General features: G+C 37.9%; 4 protein-coding genes across 4 annotated transcripts; 3 read left to right on the top strand and 1 right to left on the bottom strand.

Moving 5' to 3' along the window:
- Nucleotides 1-745: 745 nt before the first annotated feature.
- LOC137748363 (tail fiber) lies at nt 746-3307 on the bottom strand. Its single transcript, XM_068488511.2, has 3 exons — nt 3075-3307; nt 1722-1953; nt 746-1204 (listed from the first exon to the last, which is right to left on the bottom strand). The coding sequence occupies exons 1-3, from the start codon at nt 3200-3202 to the stop codon at nt 902-904; spliced, it is 663 nt and encodes a 220-aa protein (XP_068344612.2). The 5' UTR covers nt 3203-3307; the 3' UTR covers nt 746-901.
- Nucleotides 3308-5498: 2191 nt separating this feature from the next.
- On the top strand, nt 5499-7831 carry LOC137746068 (protein OVEREXPRESSOR OF CATIONIC PEROXIDASE 3). Its single transcript, XM_068486129.2, has 4 exons — nt 5499-6030; nt 6121-6561; nt 7005-7334; nt 7455-7831. Exons 1-4 carry the CDS (start codon nt 5836-5838, stop codon nt 7593-7595), a joined length of 1107 nt encoding a protein of 368 aa, XP_068342230.2. The 5' UTR covers nt 5499-5835; the 3' UTR covers nt 7596-7831.
- A 3210-nt stretch (nt 7832-11041) lies between these two features.
- On the top strand, nt 11042-13903 carry LOC137738734 (transcription factor HY5). The gene is made up of 4 exons (XM_068478212.2): nt 11042-11232; nt 11706-11886; nt 12001-12157; nt 13293-13903. The coding sequence occupies exons 1-4, from the start codon at nt 11136-11138 to the stop codon at nt 13350-13352; spliced, it is 495 nt and encodes a 164-aa protein (XP_068334313.1). The 5' UTR covers nt 11042-11135; the 3' UTR covers nt 13353-13903.
- Nucleotides 13904-16238: 2335 nt separating this feature from the next.
- LOC137738724 (cellulose synthase A catalytic subunit 1 [UDP-forming]) lies at nt 16239-23173 on the top strand. The gene is made up of 14 exons (XM_068478203.2): nt 16239-16501; nt 17379-17574; nt 17663-17844; nt 18139-18220; nt 18307-18493; nt 18619-18885; nt 18990-19335; nt 19731-19868; nt 19958-20083; nt 20463-20675; nt 20782-21046; nt 21335-21531; nt 21635-21985; nt 22154-23173. Exons 1-14 carry the CDS (start codon nt 16421-16423, stop codon nt 22739-22741), a joined length of 3219 nt encoding a protein of 1072 aa, XP_068334304.2. The 5' UTR covers nt 16239-16420; the 3' UTR covers nt 22742-23173.
- The last annotated feature ends 30 nt before the right edge of the window (nt 23174-23203 follow it).

Raw genomic sequence — 23203 nt, 5'->3', positions numbered from 1 at the left:
CATCATATCACTATACTCGAACATCTCTCACATAAATCGTTATACTCAACAATACACCACAATACATATCATGCAATATTTCAAAGAACAAACGACGAAGCACAATCATATTCTCTGACCACATTAATTGATTAATCTCATGGAAGAAGATGAAGCCAATCAGTGACCCCAAGTTTTTATTTGCAGAGGTGTGAATCTCATGGAAGAAGATGAAGTAAACGACGTCGTTAGGCTGATTTGGTTATGAATTTGTTTGACTGTTTAATGAAACGATGAGTTTGGTTGGGGAGTTTTAAGAAGAGACGAGCAATTTTAAATGGAAAAAGCAATCCTAATACTGGTTTGATTCTCTCAGCTAACGATACTATACACCCTATAATTTTCTAAAGCAACCTGCCTTCTTCGTTATTTGCAGACCTCTTCCCCTAATCCTTCTTTTTCTACTTCTTTGTATTTTCTTTTAGCCTTCCACAGTCTACCTCTGACTTGGTTGTCTGGGTTTGTACATATTTTTCTTCTTAGTATTGATATAAGTCAGAAGTAACATCCAATACGAGAATGTGCATGACAATTTTGTACAAGAAATTAACAAGACGTTGACAGATGCCCTCGGATTGGAACATTGGGCAAATTATCGGGACCAAATTCCATGCAATCGAAAATATAGGTACGGAATTGAATCTTTGTAGATGTATTTTAACAGGAAGCATTATCTGAGAATCAACTGTAATTTTTAAACGAGAGATTGGAGAAACAACTGCAATTTTTTAACACTGATGATTTTTTCTTTTTTTTCAGAAACACGAAAAATATTGGAACGAAAACATACAGTTTGAAACATACAATTTCCTCACGAACTCCGAAGGGTTGAACAAAAATTTGATGGATTACATACTTGAAATCATTTCAGCTTAGATTTTGAAGACCTTTGAAGAGGTTTTGCAATGGGCCTAGCTGCAGGTGCACTTCTTGCAGCAGCCTTCTTCATATTATACTTTACAGACGAGAAAGCAGCGATTACAGCAACGAGCATGGTTGGGTAGACAAACACAGCTTTTGTAGGGTCTGTGTTCACAGGCTTTCCGAGAATCCCTTCTTTAATGAGGCCCCAGAGAACTAGAAGCATCCCGAACATGCTCATCCTCCCTCGTTTTAGAATTCCCACAAGAGCTCCAGCCACAGCGAAGTAACTTCCGGCTAGAACCTGGTGAATTTATCGAAAAACAGATATTAGATTACTACTTCAGATTGTCAAACATGAAATCCTATTGGTTTGCTAGTGCTGATATTGAACTCTATGTGAACTCTAGGGCATATCTAATGCCCGTCCAAGGAAAATCATGGGAGAGGAAATTTCAGCCAGGTACTTTAGGATGAATATGGATCCTAGATGCAAATCATCTGCATAAAAGAATCCCTTGACAGCATAGAACAAAGTACAAAACAATTACTCGATCGTCTGATTTTCGTAAGTTAGCTTCCTATCATACTCATTAATCATTATCAATACAACTGGATAAGAAAATTAACCTTCCTAAAGTAGACACAACTCCCAGTCACAGTTGGAAAATTGAGTGGAAAAGAATACAAATAGAACCAAAAAGTAATAATTCGTAAGACAGCAACACTGAATAAACAAGAAATTGGAGGCTTCCTCAATATAGAATTTGAATATCCATTTAAACAACGGAAAGGGGAAAGCATCAGTTGAGAAATAGAACCTCTAAGCGCTGGAGATCAGTAACTGGAGAGGCTTCCTTTGCACTAGTCAAGTTATAGATGTCCAATAGGTTATTCCAACTTGGGACAGTCATGTTTTTTGCAAGTCCATTTGCAACAGCTCCGGGGTAGAGGAGGGCCTTGACTGCAGTAACAGGAAAGATTTCACTTGCAATCAGCTGGGAAGATGTGACATGCAACGGTGTGGTACACATGCCAGATCTGCATGGAACTCTGTAACAATAGAAAAGGAAGAGACAGAAAATTATCAAGACAAACACAGAGAGTTATAATTTTCCTTTTTCTTCTAAATGCATCCGCACAGAAATTAAATGAACAAAGATTTTAAATGATTTTGATGCTCTTCTTCTGATCAAGACTATCCAGAGGAACAAAGTGTCTTTTGAACTAAGATGAAAACGGTGCTCAATTATGATACGAAAAGGTACTTAACGGTCACCACCCATGCAGATGCAATGAGAGAATAGATGCATGGAGGAGATAAATTCATAACAGAGTAAAAACAAGTTATGAGCATGTGTATGAAGTATGTAATAAACAAGAAAGCCAAAAAGGATGCATAATCCTTCAGTAAATAATGGAGGTTCAAAGAACAAAATAGATATCGTACTACATGAATACTAAAACTTAACAGCTCAATACCAATACAATATATCAGTTCAAATAAACACACTGCGGAACACGTAAAATTCCCGAATAAGTTTTCTACCACGGGAATCAACCTCCATTTCCAGATCAATACAGGTTCCACACGAACCTATAAATATGGATACTTGAAAATCAACGCAATCCTACCCGCTTCTCAGAAATAAGTTCCCTAAATAAGTACTTTCAGTAAATATACACTTCCTCTAAGCACAAGTCAACTCTCACCACGCCTATCTCAGTTCATCCACTGCTGTAAATTGTCTGATCCAGATTCCGAATGGTTTTGAGTGAGAGGTGTATCAATTCAACTGCTAAACTAAATCCCTTCTTGCAGATCCAAAAGCCAAACTCCGGGTATCACAAATTTCGATCGACCAATCTAAAACAAATAATATACTTAATCCTTCAGTAAAATCTAAGTCCAAATCAACAATACGGTCCCTATAACTTCAAAATGTGCATCCAAATTCCAGACAAACCCACAGAGGGTTTCAAACTTTAACCGACCGAGATTCGATAAACCGAAAAACTACCAAATACCCAGATGCAAAAACATGGAAATTAGCAAAATAAAGCAAAACCAGATGGCCAAGCAAGTTGAACCACTAGGGATTATATCAAAATTAGAAGAAAATTACACAGATTTGGATACAGAGAGTGTGGGGATTAAGTGAGAACTGGAGTACCTGAAAAGCGGGATCTGAAGAATGATGAGGAAGAAGTAGACGCGAGAGGCGATTGCTGAGATGCTGTTTATCCATCCCTTTGACGATTTTGACGATGCGGATGACGGTGGAGATGGAACCGTTGCCATATTTTCGGTTTAGTTCAGACAAAAACTATGACAGAAACGAGCTATGAGACTCACTTTGGTATGGTAGAATTACTATTGGTACGCGTTTCTGTGGACGGCAAAACCAAAACGACGGAGTTCTGCTCCAAAGCAGCGTCGTTTGTCTTTGAAAAAGCGGTTTCGGGGCCGGCTAAAGTCTAAATTAACATTTTACCAACTCAAGTTTTTGTTGATTTTTAAACCATACCGGCGGATTTCTATTTTCTCATATTACACTTTTAAGTTAAAAATTAAAATAGCATAAATTTGTGTGTTTTCATAAATTTTTATTTTACAGCGCTTATTACAAAATGATTTGAAAAATCAACAGTTGAATGTTGTATGTAACTTGAATTACTAAGGGAGATACAACATTTGTAAATCATACCTGTATTTTTGACAACTTGATCGTCTCATCATTCACTAAGAGCAAGTCCACCCCTAAAAAAATGCGTCAGCATCCAGCCTATTTAATTCACTCAGTGAACAATGATAGATCCTAATGAGCAGTAATAGGCCAAATGTATCTCCACCCCTAACAAAAAATAACCTAGTCAATTTTATTAAAATACTTATTTTTTATTATAAAATAATAAGACTTATTATATTAACACCCCCCACATATTGTTGAATAAACCCAGCATACTTAATACACCTTACATTTGTTTTTTCAATTAAAAATTATCTTACTACACCCCACATACTTTCCCAAAATACCCTCATACCCCCACATTCTTCAAATCTTATAATACTCATTTTTAATTTTTATAAATTAAATTGACTTTAGAGTAAAACTCTAACATACTGTGTGATTGATTTGGAGAGAAGAAAATAGTCGCTTGAGAGGCGTCAATTGAACCAGAATGAGTTGTATTGTAGTAATTAACCATTGAATGGAATGAGTTATGTTGCAGTAATTCACCATTGAAAATAGTGAGAACTTCCTAAGAGAGAAGCTTTCAAATAATCGGGATTTCTGGGAATTGTAAATAAATATTAAGCTTAAATCAATCAATAATAGGCTTGGGTAGTATAGTTTCCTGGGAAATCACAAGCAGATAAGTGGTACTAATCTCCTTTGAAATCAAAATCAGAGAATAGAATAACGCAGATAGCTTGGTTAGGGTTTTGTTTAACAATGGAGAGTGAGAGGTTTTGATAGTTGAAGAAGATAAATAATATGTTAAAAGTGATTTGGAGTGTGTTTAGAATTTTTTTTTTTTTTTAAACCTAATAAGGTCGAAATTGTCATTGCATAATAGGGTATATAAGTCATTTAACATTAAATTTTAATGTGGGATTGCATTCAACATTTTGTGGGGTGTTAATAAAAAAAACCATAATAAAATAATAATAATTTTATTTTTAATTTCTGACTTTATTTTAAAACTTAAGAAAAAAGAAAAAAAAAATGGAAAAGCAGAACTTCATTTGCATCCCCAAGCTCTCCGTCATTCATCCTCACCCTCTTTTCCCCCTTTGTCCTTCCTTCTCCCTTCACCACCAAAACCACAAGCCAGTGATTTCTTTAGCAATGAGAAATCGACTTCTTCAACAGTGAGAAATCAACTATATGGCTCGGATCTAGCGTGGTGATGAAGACAAAGAAGGAAACTTCGTTCTTCACGGCGTGTCGGTGTACATCGAGAGCTTGATGAGCCCTGAACAGGGGTGGTTGCTGTTGGGATTGTGGTTGCAGAGTCCAACAGAGAAGACGACGAAGGGGGTCTTCTGGTGGTGCCGGGAAACCCGAAACTACGGTAGAAGATGGCTTGTGACATCATGTTGACGCCAACGTGATGTCACAGAGGGCAGCTGATTGCTCATCACATTTTGGCCCAGTCTATGGCCTAGCTTGGGCTGAGTGCCAACCTATTAGGCTGGGCTGGAGGAGAAAAAAAGGGTGCTAGTATGTTTTGGGGGCTTTGAGCCGACCTACCCACATGGGATCGAGTTGCTCTAAGTACAATGGGGTAGGTGTTAGATTGTTTTTTATATAAATAGTCAATATAAATTTTATCTGCTTTCTTAATTCGTGACGAGTCTCAAAATAACAACTAATCGCATAATTTGACATAAATAATGTGGTGACCATAAAAAGTTAGAAATCTAGTATTTATCAATGAATCCGGATCCTCTTTTTGAATATTCTTGAAATTCGTGAATCATATGGTCAAAAATCATACAAACAGTACTTGACAAAAACTGACTGTACGATGTACGATGAATGGACACGATTTACAGATCTCCAGATCCTGTTAGTTTACTAATTTAACCCAAGAATAGAAAGACTATTGACGAAAAACATAAAATGATGCGATTTTGTAAAAATGCAATGTGAGAATTGCGTTATTTTCCCCAAGAGGAGTAAAAGGTAATTAGCGCTACCGAAGCTTACGAAACGCGCGAAAGTACGGTCGTTTTGAATACGCTTTAGACAGTTTACACGGACACTGGGAAAGAAGTAGATAAATCCTGAACCCGGAGGCAGAAAGGCGGCGCTGGTTTTATTCATCGGCGTTCGGGCAGGAAGCGGTGCGGTTCTACGACCTTTAAGACGGTACCGTTTGGCGGCGAAAACATACCCATCCCGTATTCTTTGCACTGACAGCAAAATGGCTTTCGCTTCGGCGCTCAACACACCCAAGGGGCTTCACTTTCTACCGTTGCCGTCTTCCCTCAGAGAACGGCCACCCACCAATCTGGTACTGCCACGTCACTTTCCGACTCGGTTTTCGTCCACGCTCGCCTTGGCTCGCCGCCGGAACCACCGCGCCGAAGTCGCGCCCTCCAAAACGAAGATGAAGAAGGTAAGAACTAAGAAATGAGCTTTTTTGTAAAGTGCTTTCTCTGTTTTGAAAAAAGCTGAAATTCTGCTTTTGAATTGTGGTTAAATGTAGAAAAGTTTGGGGAAGAAGGAGGTAAAGGAGGCGGAGGTGGAGGAGGAGGATGTGGATGAGGATGCGATAGATGCGCTGTTTAGGCTGCTGGAGGAGGATCTCAAAAACGACGACGCATCGTTTGACGAGGAGGATTTAACGGAAGAAGAGCTGTCGAAGCTCGAACAGGAAGTTGCAGAGGCACTGGGAATTGACGGTGACGAGGATGTTGATGACAACGATGACGATGATGAAGAGGAGGATGATGACGACGACGACTTTGTTGTTGAGAGCTATGCCGAAGAAGAAGAAGAAGAAGAAGAAGAAGAAGAAGAAGAAGAAGAAGAAGATGATGATGATGAAGATGAGGAGGAGGAGGAAGAGGAAAGTCCGGTGAAGTTGAAGACTTGGCAGCTGCGGAGATTGGCGGGGGCTTTGAAAGTTGGTCGGCGCAAAACCAGCGTAAGTGTTTCCGTTTGTCTTTGAATATGAGATTTTGTTTGATGAATATGTGAAAAGTTGTGTAATAGTTGATAATTTTCAAACATTTACTGTACTGAAGACGAAATTGAAGATAAAGGATGCTTCATATCCTGCTATATAGTGATTCTTTGATTCGAAAATAAGTTTTCGAGTTATAAGGAGGCCGAGGAAATGTGGCGATTATAGGCGTGAGTGCTCAAAATTACAAACCCAAGTTCATAATCGAAGTGTGGATGAACGAGAAATAGATAGGAAAAACATATTTTTCTATTACTTGGTAGTCAAAAATAGATAACCAAGTTATGTAAACTCTGGTTTAGTATTCGTGGAAATTTGCTTCCCGTTATTTGGGGGTTTTTCGTTATGCTGGCAAGTGTGATACTGTAATCAATTTCAATTTTCGCTTTTCCTTTTTGTTGCAGATAAAAACTCTTGCAGCTGAGCTTTGTCTTGACAGGGCTGTTGTTCTCGAATTGCTTCGTGAACCCCCTCCAAGTCTTTTGATGATGTGTGCTGCTTTACCTGATGAACCTGCTACAGTGATATCTGTGTCCCAAACAAAGTCTGTAGAAGCTGTTGTGGAAGCAACTCGAGAAACCGTGGTGGAAACGGCTACAGATTCTGTAAAGCTTGAACCTGCAGTGAAGGTTCCCGTTCATGTCAGGCAACAAAAGTTTTCTGCTCAAAAGAGACTGAAGAAAGCGCAAGTTGAAACCCTTGAAAGCGTTTATAGAAAAACAAAGCGGCCCACTGTAAGTGAATGTTTTATGCTGATTGATTTTGAACGATATAATGCACTTTCATTTGATATTTGAGTTAAAAGAACTTGTTCGCGATTTCCTCATGCTCTGTATGTTTGATATGTGATACAGAATGCAATGGTCAGCAGCATAGTGCATGTGACAAACCTTCCCCGCAAAAGAGTTGTGAAATGGTTTGAAGACAAACGTTCTGAGGAAGGCGTTCCAGATTCTCGGGTTCCCTATCAACGGCCTGCCCCTAATACTGTCTAGTGAACCAATGTGTAAATCAGGTACTTAAACGTTTATAATGACATCTGATAGGGTTTAAGTCTCACCTTATTTTTGATTTTGTGACATCTGTGTTGGCCTCGGGCTAGCTTGATGATGACGGGGTGGGGACAAAATTTGGATTAGGGTATGTTAGCTCGGATTATGGTTTCATTCACATCCAATGTACCCAAAAGAAAAAGATTAGCTGAATGAAGTCTTCCCTCAGTTCGAAATAATATTTGGTATCAGAAAACGTTGGTAATGAAAAATATTTGACCTCTATCTTCTTCGTTTGCCTAGAGAGAGCTTTGATCTTACACTAAAAGACATAAACAGAATATGTTTACAACATTAGTTTAATAGAAGCAACAACTTCAAGCATAAGATTAGACCGATTCAAAGTGTATTATTCGTTTAGATGCCATCCCCTGACCTCTTTCGGTTTCTTCTCCCCTTGGAATCTTCTCTCTTCCTCTCTTATATATAATAGCCTAATCATCTAGATTGGTATTACCAGAATTCCTGCACAAACCAAATACCATCACAAGTTCACGACTGTCCGAGAGAAGGCCATGGCAACGTTAGCAAGGTCTGCATCGACATTTAGGAGACAAGGATCGTCGGGGTTGATCTGGGACGATAAGTTAGTGCTGCAAAGAGAGGAAGGCAGGGCCGACTCAAGAGAGCTGAGGCCCTGCCCAAGTGCCAAACCCGGTGGACTCGAGGCCTATAGCCATTCAAATGCAGCACTCGCTGCTTGCCCCCGTAGCCGTTCTGTCCCAACCAGGAACCCTAATTCTTTCAAAAGCAAATTCTTGAAAATGTTTCGTGCTCTTTTCCGAAAATCAACCACCACCCGAAAATCCGATGCATGAATCGAGATGCCCTAGTTTGTAGTGCATTTTATGATGAGTGGTTTTAGGCTTTCATTCATTCCTAGTCAATACTTTTGTGCTTATATAAGCTGCCGTATAATAGAATAAGCAATCTCCGAGTCTTCCCTTCTCCAATATCGCTTGTATGAATTCTTATGTCGTATCATATGGATATTATATTCAACATGTTCGATGAAATTCTTGTAACTTAAGAAATGGTGTTCCAACATATCACCTCTTGTAATTATTTTGGCATTTCATATCAATCGAGGATACCGACAAAGCGGTATGCCGACAGATTAGTTTGATGCCCAACGTTGCAGTGTGGAAATGGTGGGAGAAGCCCATCTCCATTTGCTTCTGATTTAGAAGAAATAGACAAAGCTTTTAGTCAAAAAAGGGTTGAACGCCCATCTCTACGTTTCTACTTGTATTGTATGGATAAATTGAAAGAAACCATTCCTTCATGTCATGGAGGATTATTTTTAGAATGCTTGGTAAATTTTTACTTTGGGTCCAACCTAAAAAGTCAGTCGACGTAGAAGTGATAGGCATCTATCCTAGAGTTCTGGTATACGTCAGTGTATAGTATATATACGTATTAGATCCATCCGTTTATTTTAATTGGATTCTTCTACGCATATTTAATCCGTTAGGTTTAGCAATGTATGTCATTTACAGTGACGTATTCTAGCATAGCATTTGTACTATTGTTAGTGTAAACCATGGATTAAGTAGTTTTTTTTATTTGACAAATGATAGCGTTTTAAGTTGTTAGTTGTTAGGACGTAGGGAGATTGGTGAAGATCGAACCTACACCATAGTGAATAGGCATGATTACTTTTCGTCACTGTAGTAAATCGCCATAATTAAGTTACTTATATATTTTTTTTTCTTTCTGTTTTTTAATACAATGACAGATAAGATATTTGACGGCATTTTTTTTAGTAAACAAATACTTATAGTTAACTTTCTTTATTATTAAGGACTGAGAAACCAAAATTCTCGATCCAAACATCGAAGCCAGGAAAAGAAGAAAAAAAGAAAGTGCGTTGTTAGATGTTTTCTATTATATTCTATAATTAGTATCAAACTCGTCATTCATGAAAATCGAATTTAATACATTTCACAAGTAAATAAGCAAAATAACTAAAAACTATAAGCGCCTTTTTTTTTTACTTTGTTCCTTATGGTTGTGGTCCAACACTTGTATGTTGCATCTAAGACACCAAAAATGAAGTCACATAGTTGTAAATTTGGAGGCAACTTCGCACCTAAAATCTCAAGTTGGTATCTTCAAAGGGGATATCTAGAGATATCTAATGTCTTTTCTGTGACGGTAGATTTATATGTTCTAAAATCAAAAGGCAAACTCATGTTTCAGAAATCGCAAATCTGTGGAGTTGTCAAACCTAACTGGTATTGGGTCGTCCTCGAGTTCTTTGCCTCCACAACTCTGAAAAGAGCTTCATCGTGATTGTACATACTAGGCAATCTACCATTCACCCAAGGGAAGGTAGATCAAGAGTGAAAGACTTACCACCCTTATCAGGTAAAAATCGAATCATCAGATACGTTAATTTAGCATGCTCATTGTTTAGTAATATTTATTATCGATGATTGAAAGAGATTTCAAGTTTGAATCTTCTCATATGTGCGAACATGATTGATATGTATTCAGCCAGTACATTATTACCTCAAATGTGAATCGCATATAGTTTATTTTCTATTTATCTAGGATTTTTCTAAATGGGTTTTTTATAACCTTTTTTTTGTTAATAGACTACATGTATAACCTATCCCTAAAAACTGGCTTGTAGGGAACACCTAAACAACTTCAAGATATGTTATCTTTTCGAATTGGTTAACATTTAACCATGCTTCTGTACCCAACGTCCTTGTTATAGTTAGCTCACTTTATAAGCATTGGTCTAATGATCTCCCTTGCTTTCCTTTGGGGCAGCTTCACTCTTCCATATGTATTCAACAACTCGATAATATGCCCGTACGTTATAACGATCATATTAATCAACATATAGATTGCTCGATTCCATAAATATAACACGTTATTTTAAATTGATGTGTAAGAGAAATGTTCAATTACGTAGTGTAATAACAATGATTTACTATTAGACTAATAGTTGGCTGTCCATATCCAGAATTTATGCAGTTACTTAATAGTCATGTTAACGGTCAATAAAGATTATCAAGTTAAAGACATCACGCACACGTTACCTCTAAGGTATGGAGTATCCAAAATTCCATGGCAAACCTAGCTCTCGATGCTTCCCCAAAATGAAGAAACACATGCACTTTACATCCAGCACACAATGTGGTCCCACACTGTCCCAGTTCACCGCACCTCCCTCGCAACCCTCCACACCGTCCGTTCGATCAAAACCCAATCCAACGGTCACCAAACCTCCACGCTCCCTCCCTTCAAACCTTTGATTATTGCCACACCTCATGGCTCACAACTCTCCACGCTCACACTCCCACAACCCTCAGATCTGCACAGCCTTTGACGGCTGCAAATCCACCTCTCTCTGCTATTTACTCACTCAAACATTATTGTCCCGCTCTTTTAAATTTATTTCGGCAGAAAGAAGCCGCAGAAAATTCGATTTTATTTCTATCCCTGTTGGATTGGATTTAGCAGAGAAAAATGCAAGAGCAGGCGACGAGCTCCCTCGCTGCGAGCTCTCTGCCTTCCAGCAGCGAAAGGTCTTCCAGCTCCGCATTTCATCTTGAAGTTAAAGAAGGTTTGATTTTTCATTTCGTTTAGTAGTTTTTTTAAGGGTTTTTTTTTTTCTTTCCAGAAATTATATATTTGGTTTGTTTCAATTTGTCTACTTTATTTGCTAATCCGAAGAATTTCGAGGTTTCCCATCTGGGTTTTGTTATAACCAGGATTTTCTGAGCTGGGTAGTTGTTATTTTCCCTGGAAAATGCTTTTTCAGATGGAAAATCTTTGCTTTTACATTGTTCCAGATAATAAGTTGAAAGCTTGAGTTCAACAAGTATATCTTTATAAATCCAAAGAACTTGGAAATTTCCCATCTGGTTCATGTAGAATCGACTATTTCCTCAACTGGCTGGTTGTTTGTTTCCCGGGAAAACTCTGCCCTGTTACATTGTCCAGATGAAAAGCAGTTGACTTTCTACATTTCTTATGTTTTTTGTTTTCGTTTATTGGATCCAAAAATAAAAAATAAAATTATCTGCCTAAATTCAGGCATGGAAAGTGATGAGGAGATCAGAAGAGTGCCGGAGATCGGCGGCGAATCGGCGGGAGCGTCGGCTTCCGGCCTGGAAAACGGCTCGTTGGCCGGTCCAGACCGGGTCCAAGCGGCTGGTGAGAGTCAAAGAAAGAGAGGAAGAAATCCAGCAGACAAGGAAAGCAAGCGGCTGAAGAGGTGGGTTCAGATGCACCTCTTTCTGGATGATTTTACCGTTCTGCCCTTTTATTGTGCGATGGTGTCATTGGTATTTTGGTGAATTGTCTTATTATGTGGGTGCAAAATTAATAGGTTGTTGAGGAACAGAGTTTCAGCACAGCTAGCAAGGGAGAGGAAGAAGGCATATTTGAATGATTTGGAAGTGAGAGTCAAAGAATTGGAGCAGAAGAATTCTGAGCTTGATGAGAGGCTTTCCACTTTGCAGAATGAGAATCAGATGCTTCGACAAGTATGTGTATCATTACCCATTATCATTATGGTTTCAGTCTTTCACAGCACGTTACTAATCCGTAAAGGGTGACAACGACAAGGAGTCCAATTAGTAATATCACCATCTGACGGTCAGATATGTTTTTTTGGACGTGAACACAGATGGTTACAACATATCTAACCGTCAAATGGTGATAATATTAAGTACTTCTACATATTATAGTCAAATATGTTGCGTCCGCATGGTTAGTAATCTGAAATCGGAATCCAACTCCTTAAATCAGATTCCATTTCTTAAAGTTAGTGATGCTAGGTGCATACAAATATATGTTTTCAATCAACATAGAATCACTAGTTGGAATGTGTTTATATGTGACAAAACAATTGGATATGGGGTACTGTGGGAAAGGAAATTTGATGGGATAAATGTACAGTTCTGTTGGGGAGGGCCTTGGTATCACCTTATCACTTGTTATCAAAAATGGAAAGTGTAATGAATGGGGTAGGGGCTGTGGGGTCTACCCCACCAAATCCATTACTTTGCTTTGCTTGATAAGAAAGAAAGTTGCAGAGGCATGGGGAATTTATGGAATAGAATTATAATGGTGCCAAACTCCCTTTGGTCCACTGACTAGTGGCTTCAAATTTATCCCAGTTAACATGTTTCATGTAGTTTACAATGGTAAGTAATAGTAATATGTGATTTTACTTACAGTAAAAGATTTTTTCACACATTATACCATGTTGGGATGGCGCAGAAATGTTCCGGTGCTTAGAGCCAAAGGGTACTCTTTTTGCTATCCAATTCACAAGCTATACACATGCCATTTTGCAAAAGCTTAGACGGCTTGGAACATCAATAGGAGTCCCAAATTCTACACCTTGTCGTTGCTTGAGTTGGAAAGTATTGAGTAGTGCCCAACTTCTTAGCATGATCCGAAAATGTTGGTCGTTCAGAAACTCTGACTGAGTTGAAAACAATCCTAGCAGAACTGCCACTAGGCTTATGCTTTTACTGAAAGTCTTAATTGTTTACTAGACAGAGGTTACATATGCTAAATATTGTTATATACCATTTTATGTAATTCACGCCAAGTTTGATGAAATGTAGCATTTACTTATAGGTAACATTTGTCATTTTAATTTTGTCGCAGATATTGAAGAACACAACAGCAAGCCGGAGAGGAGCGGGTGGTAGTGCAAATGCGGATTGATCCTCGTAGGACACTAAGATCCGAGTGTTCATAAGAAGTTGCGAGTGCAAAAGTGGAGGCGACACAACTTCTGTAGTCGAAGCGTCCGTTGAAACATCACACGCAAAAGGACTTGGGCATGCTGAATCTTAGATTAGTTTTCCTATTAGTTATCTTCGCTGGTAATTCATTTGCTTTGCCATTTTTTGTACTCTGGTGTCGTTGATATGGTGCGGTTTTGCTCCGACTGTGGCGACAGCAACTGAGGGTGGGTATGACTCAAAAATGAAAACACTAGTAGATCTGTGTGCAAAGAGTGCAAGTCCAGGAGGAAAGCTGATTCATGGAGTGATAATATCAGAGACAGCAAATGGAAATAGTAGTGGTGGCTATAAGAGGATATGGTGTGTACTGTGGTCTCGTTAAAACCTTGTCGGGGCTTTGAACCTGTGGTTGAAGAAGAGTTAATTGTGTTTTAGTTTAGTCTACACGCAATTTTTCTCCATGGAACGATGGAAATGATGTTTTAACAGTAATTTACTAGTATCATCAACCAACTGTATTGCCCTTAACATTGAAGTTCTGATGTTATACCATGGATAAATCTAAATTTAAATTCCATCCAAGGACTCAAATATAATATATATGTTACACAAGCGGTATTGAAGGAAGAGATTGAAATGGGTAAACGCTTTTAACACATTTAAGTTACAAGTTGCGTCCACAGTTTAGTATCTCTTAGATCGGAATTGTATTGTCAAAATTTAAGAAACCATTTGGTAGTTACATTTGAGGAAGACTACACGAATCTCTAATCGAAAGAGTGACAAAATAAAATATAATATGTAATGAATGTTTTCATTCTTAAGGCCTGGGGTTTTTTTTGTGATAGAACTTCAGCATTTGTCTTGTACGCAATAAGTTGGGAAGTTTCGGGGTAATATCAGCGTGGTTAGTAATAAATCGGTAGTGTGGCACTCGAAATCTTACCATATATGAGCCGGTTGATTGTTCCCGAGTCTTCATCTTGTCTTGCCTTGCTTCCAGGCTTAAATGATTGATGATGAATTTGTTGTACATGTGGCCCACTAGATCATTACGTGGTGAAGGGAGTATGTTGAAGTACATACGAATTCCACATTGATAAATTACTCGTTAGTTAAGTTGTGATCCGAAACAATGTTTGACCGCTCATGGGTGAGGAAGAGTTCCTCAAACACTTTGTGACTGGTTCATAGAACTTCGTGCTTATGATCATAACTATTTATATTATAAGACACTTGATAAAAATCATCTGTGAAAAAATTAATTAAAACTAAAATTGTTCAATCAACTTTAGCAACACAGGTATGATAGTAACAATCAATTTGTTTTTATACAATTCAACGACAATACAAACTCATACTTTATTGATTTTTATTTTTTTGCAGGGATAAATATTTTGTGAATGAACTTGTCTTGATTTTTAATCGTTTAAGGAGGCAAGTTAATTCCTTGAACCGTTGGATGTAGGGGCTTTCGGTTCTCGTTGAAGAAGATTTACTTTTACTACGGCCAGGGGTAAAAATGCAAAACTATTCCGATGGCGGAGGCGACCAAGCCACTGTTAAAAGTGGAGGAATTAAGCCACCGACACCTCCCACTACAGCCTGGTACCAGCAAACAATAAATTACAAAAATTAAGACTTAAAAATCCACAACAATTTTTTATTGTTTCCTCCTTGATAGAGACCACCCAACCGGTTACATACATGTGTCCGTGCTCAATTGGACATAACTGTCTGAAGTCAACAAAGCAACTCAATTGGGAAAAAAAATTTCAATGTGCCAGGAACACGGGCTGATACACCACATGTTATAATATAATTAGTTGAAAATTTTCTTTTCTAATGTTCAACTAACAGTATTATTGCACTTAGTGTATCACACCGTGTTTCAAATACACCAAGTACATACTTTCTGTTACATTGCATTATTATTTAATTACGATGTCATCATCTTTAAATAAATAAGTAAAAATAATTAGGAAATGCGTTATCACTAATCACATCTCTTTATGCCAGATGTGACTTTAAACCACTATCTTTCGTAACCACTGTAATCAAAGTTGTTATGAGATGGTAATGACCCTCTAACTAAAATATTGAATTTTGAAGGCCAACAGAAATGTTGTGAAGAAACATATATAATTTCTTATGTTCAAGCGATGACGAAGACATGAGAGTTGAAACTTTCAAGCGTGAAAAATACATACATATATGCGTATAACATATGTACATAATGTTTTATTTTAAAGAACGTGTATTTTAGTGCATCAATAAAATTAGTTAAAAAAATTATATGGGAATTCATTAAGATTGAATACACCTTATGTATAGAGATAATCCCAAAAAAAAAAATTATGATTTAGTATAAAGGTAAATACCGTATACGACTTGCTTTATTGTCAAATTGTTAATTTGAACTAGTAATTTCGAAGAATATAAAATATAAGAGTAAATACCTGTCAAATTTTTAGGTACAAAAATATCATTTTTATCACCCCCTCCATCCACAAAAAATCTCCTAACAAATTAAGGAATAGAAAATAGGAAAAACTAATGAAAAGAGTTTAAAAACTTTGAGTTTTAACAAAAATGACAAAATAAAGAGTAAAGTAAATAATATCAGGATTGACTTTTTGATGTAAAAATGTGATTTTTCGTTAAAGTAAATAGTATCAAGAATTTTTCGTTAAAATTTTCTATAAAATAACAAATAATTCCATAAAATAAAAACAAAATAAAATAAAAACACGTAAAAACAAGGCACAACGACTGAAAAGCGAGATGTGTGTTGGGTTTGGGACAAGGGGCAACCGGTTCATCCGGTAATAATAAATAAAAATACAAAATACAAAAATATAGTGATAAAAGGACAAGCAAAGAGAAAGCAAGCTGTCATGAGTAGAGAGAGAGAGTGGAGATGTCGTAGTGAACGGGCGACGAATTTGACAGCTTCTTTTGCCGACAGATCTCTCTCCTTTTTGATATCCCAAACCACTGAATCAAAATCTCAGGAAAGCTTGAGAATTGAGGGCGGTAGCAGCCATGGAAGCCAATGCGGGACTGGTGGCCGGCTCTTACAAGAGGAACGAGCTCGTTCGGATTCGCCACGATTCCGATGGCGCGGTAAATTGTGTTTTTGGAACTACCCATTTCGTTTTGGAGTTGCCTATTTCGTCTTTTTGATGATTTGTGTTGTTTTGGATGTGGGTTTTTGTGGAGTGTGTGGATCTGGTAGGACTGAGTTTTCAGTGAATTTTTGTGGGGTTTTTTTACTGAATCGGAAGTGGGTAGGATATGGAATTGGATTTTGAGTGTTGATTGAGACTAGGGGGAGGGGATGTTGCAGTCAAAGTCGGAGATTTGAGTTTGGATTATTTGAAGCTATGATTTGTTATGGAAATATGTTTGCTTTCTGAATTGTTAGGGAATAGTAAATGTAACTTTAATCAGATCTTAGAAATGTTTAATCTTTGATGTTTATAGCTTGATTTGCCGACACTTGTTGACAACCCAATCTAATTACTATTAGTTTTGTAAGGATTGTTTTGCAGTTTGATGGTTATCTTATTTTTCGACAATATCGTAGTTGAGTTAAGTTCAAATTCACTTAACGAAACTACAGCAATGTAATTTCCAGCTTTATAACGTATAACACATCCCTGAGATCTGTTCTCTTAATTCAGCTGAGCTTTGAGCTGAACTGTGAGCTGCACTGCTTCTTGTTCGTGGTGGTTTACGTTGCATGTGATTACCAATGTCACTTTAACTGATATTAATTTAACATTACTTGAAATGAAATTCTGAATTGATTAATTGATTAAGACTTTGATCATGGTAATTGTGTGCATTCTTTGAGTTTCCTTGTAGCAATATATTGCTCTTAAAACAGAGCCTCTTTATTTGCTAAAAACGTAGAATATCTGCAGAAGCATATCAAATTCCTTGATACTTTCATTGAATTGCCCTTTAACGAATTTGAACTTTTTCATTTGTAATTCAGCCCAAACCCGTAAAGAATCTGAACGGGCAGATATGTCAGATTTGTGGTGATACTGTTGGACTTACAGCCACTGGTGATGTCTTTGTTGCCTGCAATGAGTGTGCCTTTCCAGTCTGTCGACCTTGTTATGAGTATGAGCGGAAAGATGGGAACCAGGCTTGCCCACAGTGCAAGACTAGATATAAAAGGCACAAAGGTTTGCTTGGTTTTCTCAACAGATACGTACTGTTTTGATTTTTAGATATGATTCTTGAAATGAATTTAATCAAACTGATGTGCTTTAGGGAGTCCTCGAGTGGATGGAGATGATGATGAGGATGACATTGATGATCTGGAGAATGAGTTCAATTATGCGCAAGGAACTAGCAATGCCAGACGCCAGTGGCAAGGAGAAGATGCTGATCTCTCATCTTCCTCGAGACATGAATCTCAACAGCCAATTCCCCTTCTCACGAATGGGCAGTTGGTAAGCGATTAGCAACGAAACTTCTTCATATCACTCATTTATCTCTGAATTATTGTAAAAATAAAAATAAAAAACTCTCATGTTCATGGAAATGAGCTGGTTGATTCTCTAGCTCCTTTTAATTTGATACTGCAAGTAACATTTGTGCAAGGAAGTGTTTCTAGCTCCTCCTGTGTGTAACTTGGGAGTATTTCTACTCTTAGCTGAAATTAGTGTTTTTAACTACAGTACAAGTCTTGTATGGTTTGCATTTCTTTTCTATCTTGCTTTGAACTTATGCTTTAATTTCTTCAGGTATCTGGTGAGATTCCCTGTGCCACACCTGATAACCAATCTGTGCGAACTACATCAGGTCCTTTGGATCCGCGACAGCCAGGTACAAATTAATTACATTCCCACAAAAAGTCCTCTGATAAATGGTTTGGTCAAATACTTATCTGATTATATTATTTATTATTGCAGTTCCAGTAAGAATAGTGGACCCATCAAAGGACTTGAATTCTTATGGGCTAGGAAATGTTGACTGGAAAGAAAGGGTTGAAGGCTGGAAACTCAAACAGGACAAAAATATGATGCAGATGACTAGTAAATACGCTGAAGGAAAGGGGGACATGGAAGGCACTGGTTCAAATGGTGAAGAACTCCAAATGTGAGTAAAAGCTTTAATTAGCAAGCATTTTGCCTTCACATTATAGATAATGGGAATGAAAAGTGTTTCATATGTGCAAATTTTCCTTGATAATGACGTTTTCTTTTCTTTTGGCTTTGTCTCAGGGCTGATGATGCTAGACAACCTTTGAGTCGCATCGTGCCTATTTCTTCATCTCATCTGACACCTTATCGTGTTGTGATCATACTCCGGCTTATTATTCTGGGTTTCTTCTTGCAATACCGTGCAACTCACCCAGTGAAAGATGCATACCCTTTATGGTTAACATCAGTCATCTGTGAGATTTGGTTTGCTTTATCCTGGCTTCTGGATCAGTTTCCAAAATGGTTTCCCATTAACCGTGAGACCTATCTTGATAGGCTCACACTGAGGTTGGCCAACTTCACAATATTTGTGACAATCTATAGTTGTTCAGGTTTTAAAAATTAGTTTCATTATCGTTTTTATTTACCTAAACATAGTTTTCGCCATGCAGGTATGATCGTGATGGGGAGCCATCCCAGTTAGCTCCCATAGATGTGTTCGTTAGTACAGTGGATCCCATGAAAGAGCCTCCTCTGATTACAGCTAACACTGTTTTGTCCATACTTGCTGTGGATTACCCAGTGGACAAAGTCTCTTGCTATGTGTCAGATGATGGGTCAGCAATGCTTACATTTGAATCTCTTTCTGAAACTGCGGAGTTTGCTAGGAAGTGGGTACCTTTTTGCAAGAAGCACAACATTGAACCTAGAGCCCCTGAGTTTTATTTTGCCCAAAAGATTGACTACTTAAAGGACAAGATACAGCCTTCTTTCGTAAAAGAGCGTAGAGCAATGAAGGTGAGCGCACACAGGTTCAATATGTTGCATGGTTTCTCAAAATTAGTTAATACATAAACCCCCATCTGATTTTCATCTTTAAAACATTGATTGATAGTTTGCATTATTTATCATTTCAAACAAGACAATTACTTCAATTCTTGATAGGTGGACTCTGGATTATCAATTAGTTATCAAAATTTGTGTTTGACGCAAGTGCGCAAAAGGAAAATGAAAAACAGTGTTATGCTTTTGTAGATTATTGCTGCAACCGGTTCAAATAATTTAAAATTTGAAATCGTGAGTTAATTATACCTAAGAGAGTTAACGGATGTTTAGTGAGCAGATTGTGGTAAATTCACATTCATTTTTAGCACTACGAATGGAGTCTCATTGCATATTTGTTTTGCCCACAGAGAGAGTATGAAGAATTCAAGGTTCGGATCAATGCCCTAGTTGCCAAGGCACAGAAAATGCCCGAAGAAGGTTGGACAATGCAGGATGGAACTCCATGGCCTGGGAACAACCCTAGGGACCATCCAGGAATGATCCAGGTACTTGGATTTTTATCCAGTGCAATTGGGTTTCTTCCCCCTCTTCTTGTTTTCATACTAATTTAGTTTTCCATTGTGTGGAAGAACAGGTTTTCTTAGGTCACAGTGGGGGCCTTGATACTGATGGCAATGAGCTGCCTCGACTTGTTTATGTTTCTCGTGAGAAGCGACCTGGATTCCAGCATCACAAAAAAGCTGGAGCAATGAATGCATTGGTTTGTTTCCCCTCAAATTGATTATGATATCAGTTTTCTTTTCTTGGTAGTAATGCCAGTGGTTTGATTTGTTTGGAACTATATTTTGTCAACATTTATGCTAAAGCTGGACAAATTCCAAATTGACCAGTTAGAATATTTCTTTGGCCAAGTAGGATCCTCAATATTTTCTTTGCCAATTAGGATCTCCAAAATTTCCTTGACCAGTTAGAACCCTCAATATTTCCTTGACCAATTACACCATGACACATTTTTTGGTACAAACTGTCATCATCTCTTAAACAAGTTTTGTAAGATAAGATTGTTACCTGAGGAATTGAAGTCATCACCAAAACCATTTTGATTTTCTAACTTGGTTGGTTCACCATGTGCTATGTAGATTCGAGTTTCAGCCGTCCTGACAAACGGTGCATATCTCTTGAATGTCGATTGTGATCACTACTTCAATAACAGTAAAGCTCTTAAGGAAGCCATGTGTTTCATGATGGACCCAGCTTATGGGAAGAAGACCTGCTATGTCCAGTTCCCTCAGCGATTTGATGGCATTGATTTACACGATAGATATGCCAATCGGAACATTGTCTTCTTTGATGTATGTACTACTTGATTTATAACCACCAATTACTAAGATCACTCTGTGTGACAGTTAGTATGGATACACTCTGGTAAATTATGTTGTTATTTCGTCTTACTTGCAGATCAACTTGAAAGGGCTGGATGGCATCCAGGGTCCAGTCTATGTGGGAACTGGTTGTTGTTTCAACAGACAAGCTCTATATGGGTATGATCCGGTTTTGACTGAGGAAGATTTGCAGCCAAACATTATTGTAAAGAGTTGTTGTGGTTCAAGAAAGAAGAACAAGACTAGCAATAAGAAGTATATTGACAAGAAGAGGGCAGCTAAAAGAACGGAATCCACCATTCCCATTTTTAATATGGAAGACATTGAGGAGGGTGTTGAAGGTCGTTTCTTGTTATTATATTTTTTTTGTTTTTAAGTTCTTTTCTCCAAATATCTTGCCGCTTACAGTATTGTGAGTTATTCATGAAAGTGTGTCCATCTCATCACATATAACAAAAACTTTTAACAATTCTGCTCATTTGATAATACTTCAAAAAAAAAAAAAAAAAAAAAAAAAAAAAAACACATTCGGATTTTGATATTGACGAAAATTAACAGAAAAACCAAAATGATGTTTGATGCATCTGTGCATTTTGCAAATTTGACTGAGATAACTTCATATTCTGCAGGTTATGATGATGAGAGGACTCTTCTTATGTCTCAGAAGAGCTTAGAGAAGCGTTTTGGTCAATCACCAGTTTTTATTGCAGCCACATTCATGGAACAGGGAGGCATTCCGCCTACAACCAATCCTGCAACTCTTTTGAAGGAAGCCATACATGTTATTAGCTGTGGATATGAAGACAAGAGTGAATGGGGAAAAGAGGTAAGTATAGCAATTTAGGTCCTAGCAGCCCTTGTTCCAAAATACTTATTGAATGAACTTGTGATTTTAGATCCACAATAATTGACATTTTGTTTGTCACCAGATTGGATGGATCTATGGCTCTGTGACTGAAGATATTTTAACTGGGTTTAAGATGCATGCTCGTGGTTGGATATCAGTCTATTGCATGCCTCCACGCCCAGCATTTAAGGGGTCTGCTCCCATCAATCTTTCTGATCGTTTGAACCAAGTGCTTCGATGGGCCTTGGGTTCCATTGAAATTCTGCTCAGCAGGCATTGTCCCATATGGTATGGCTACAATGGCAAGTTGAAGCTTTTGGAGAGACTTGCATACATCAATACCATCGTTTACCCCCTCACTTCTATACCACTGATTGCATACTGTTTGCTTCCTGCCTTTTGCCTTCTCACAGAGAAGTTTATCATTCCTGAGGTAAGTACTGGTTCTGTGTCGATCTTACTTAAAACATACAAAAAAAAAAAAAAAAACAAACACTAATTCTGCAACTTTTGGAAGAATTCATTAAGATGATTCTTTATGCTTTTCACACTCCAGATCATCATTCTGGGCAGCCACTAAATTTGTTGAATGTTTATGCAGATAAGTAACTTCGCTAGCATGTGGTTCATTCTGCTCTTTGTTTCTATTATTGCAACTGGTATTCTTGAGCTAAGGTGGAGTGGAGTCAGTATTGAAGACTGGTGGAGAAACGAACAGTTCTGGATCATTGGTGGAACATCAGCTCATCTCTTTGCCGTCTTCCAAGGTCTCCTGAAAGTTCTTGCTGGGATTGATACCAACTTCACTGTGACGTCAAAGGCATCTGATGAGGATGGGGATTTTGCTGAGCTCTACGTGTTCAAATGGACATCACTTCTCATCCCTCCAACCACGGTTCTTCTTGTGAACATGGTAGGTATCGTGGCCGGTGTTTCATATGCCATAAATAGCGGTTACCAATCTTGGGGTCCACTCTTCGGCAAACTGTTTTTCGCCCTATGGGTCGTAGCCCATCTGTATCCATTCTTGAAGGGTCTGTTGGGTCGGCAAAATCGCACCCCTACAATCGTCATCGTGTGGTCTATTCTTCTTGCATCCATATTTTCCTTGCTATGGGTGCGCATCGACCCATTCACTTCGGACAAAACAACAGCTGCATCAAACGGTCAATGTGGCATCAACTGTTAGTTCATTTCAAATGCAATAATTTTGTGGAACTGGCATCTCTCCACACCATCGGTGTGTATATACAAGAAATCAAGTAAATTGTCGACTGAACTTGTACACAGGGTCTCTACATCCAAAAGGGAGTCAGGTGGAAGAAAAACGAGAGAACACCTTGTGTATCGTTCTTATTGTCCCTTTGTCTAGTATTTATTGTTGGCTACTGAAGTATGTTTTCTTGAACTTTGATGATCTTAGCCATTGTGTGTTGTGCAGTATTGTTGTTATGGTTGTTGTCAAGGACTCGAGGGGAGGATGTAGAAATCTATTTATTTCAGTAATTGGTCCGTTTTTAAAGGACAAGCTTTGTTTTGGTCGATGTAAGCATTACAATTGAAATACTGATTCTTTCATTAAACAAGCCAATGTTACTAAGTTCATGTACGTTGAACACAATTTCTATGCGGCCACTTTTTGTTGCAAACA

Source organism: Pyrus communis, chromosome 15 (genome assembly GCF_041283825.1).
Source record: "Pyrus communis isolate YQ-2024b chromosome 15, ASM4128382v1, whole genome shotgun sequence".
Classification (NCBI taxonomy): domain Eukaryota; kingdom Viridiplantae; phylum Streptophyta; class Magnoliopsida; order Rosales; family Rosaceae; genus Pyrus; species Pyrus communis.
Note: the sequence above shows the minus strand (reverse complement) of the source record. Positions and strands in the feature narration are given on the sequence as shown.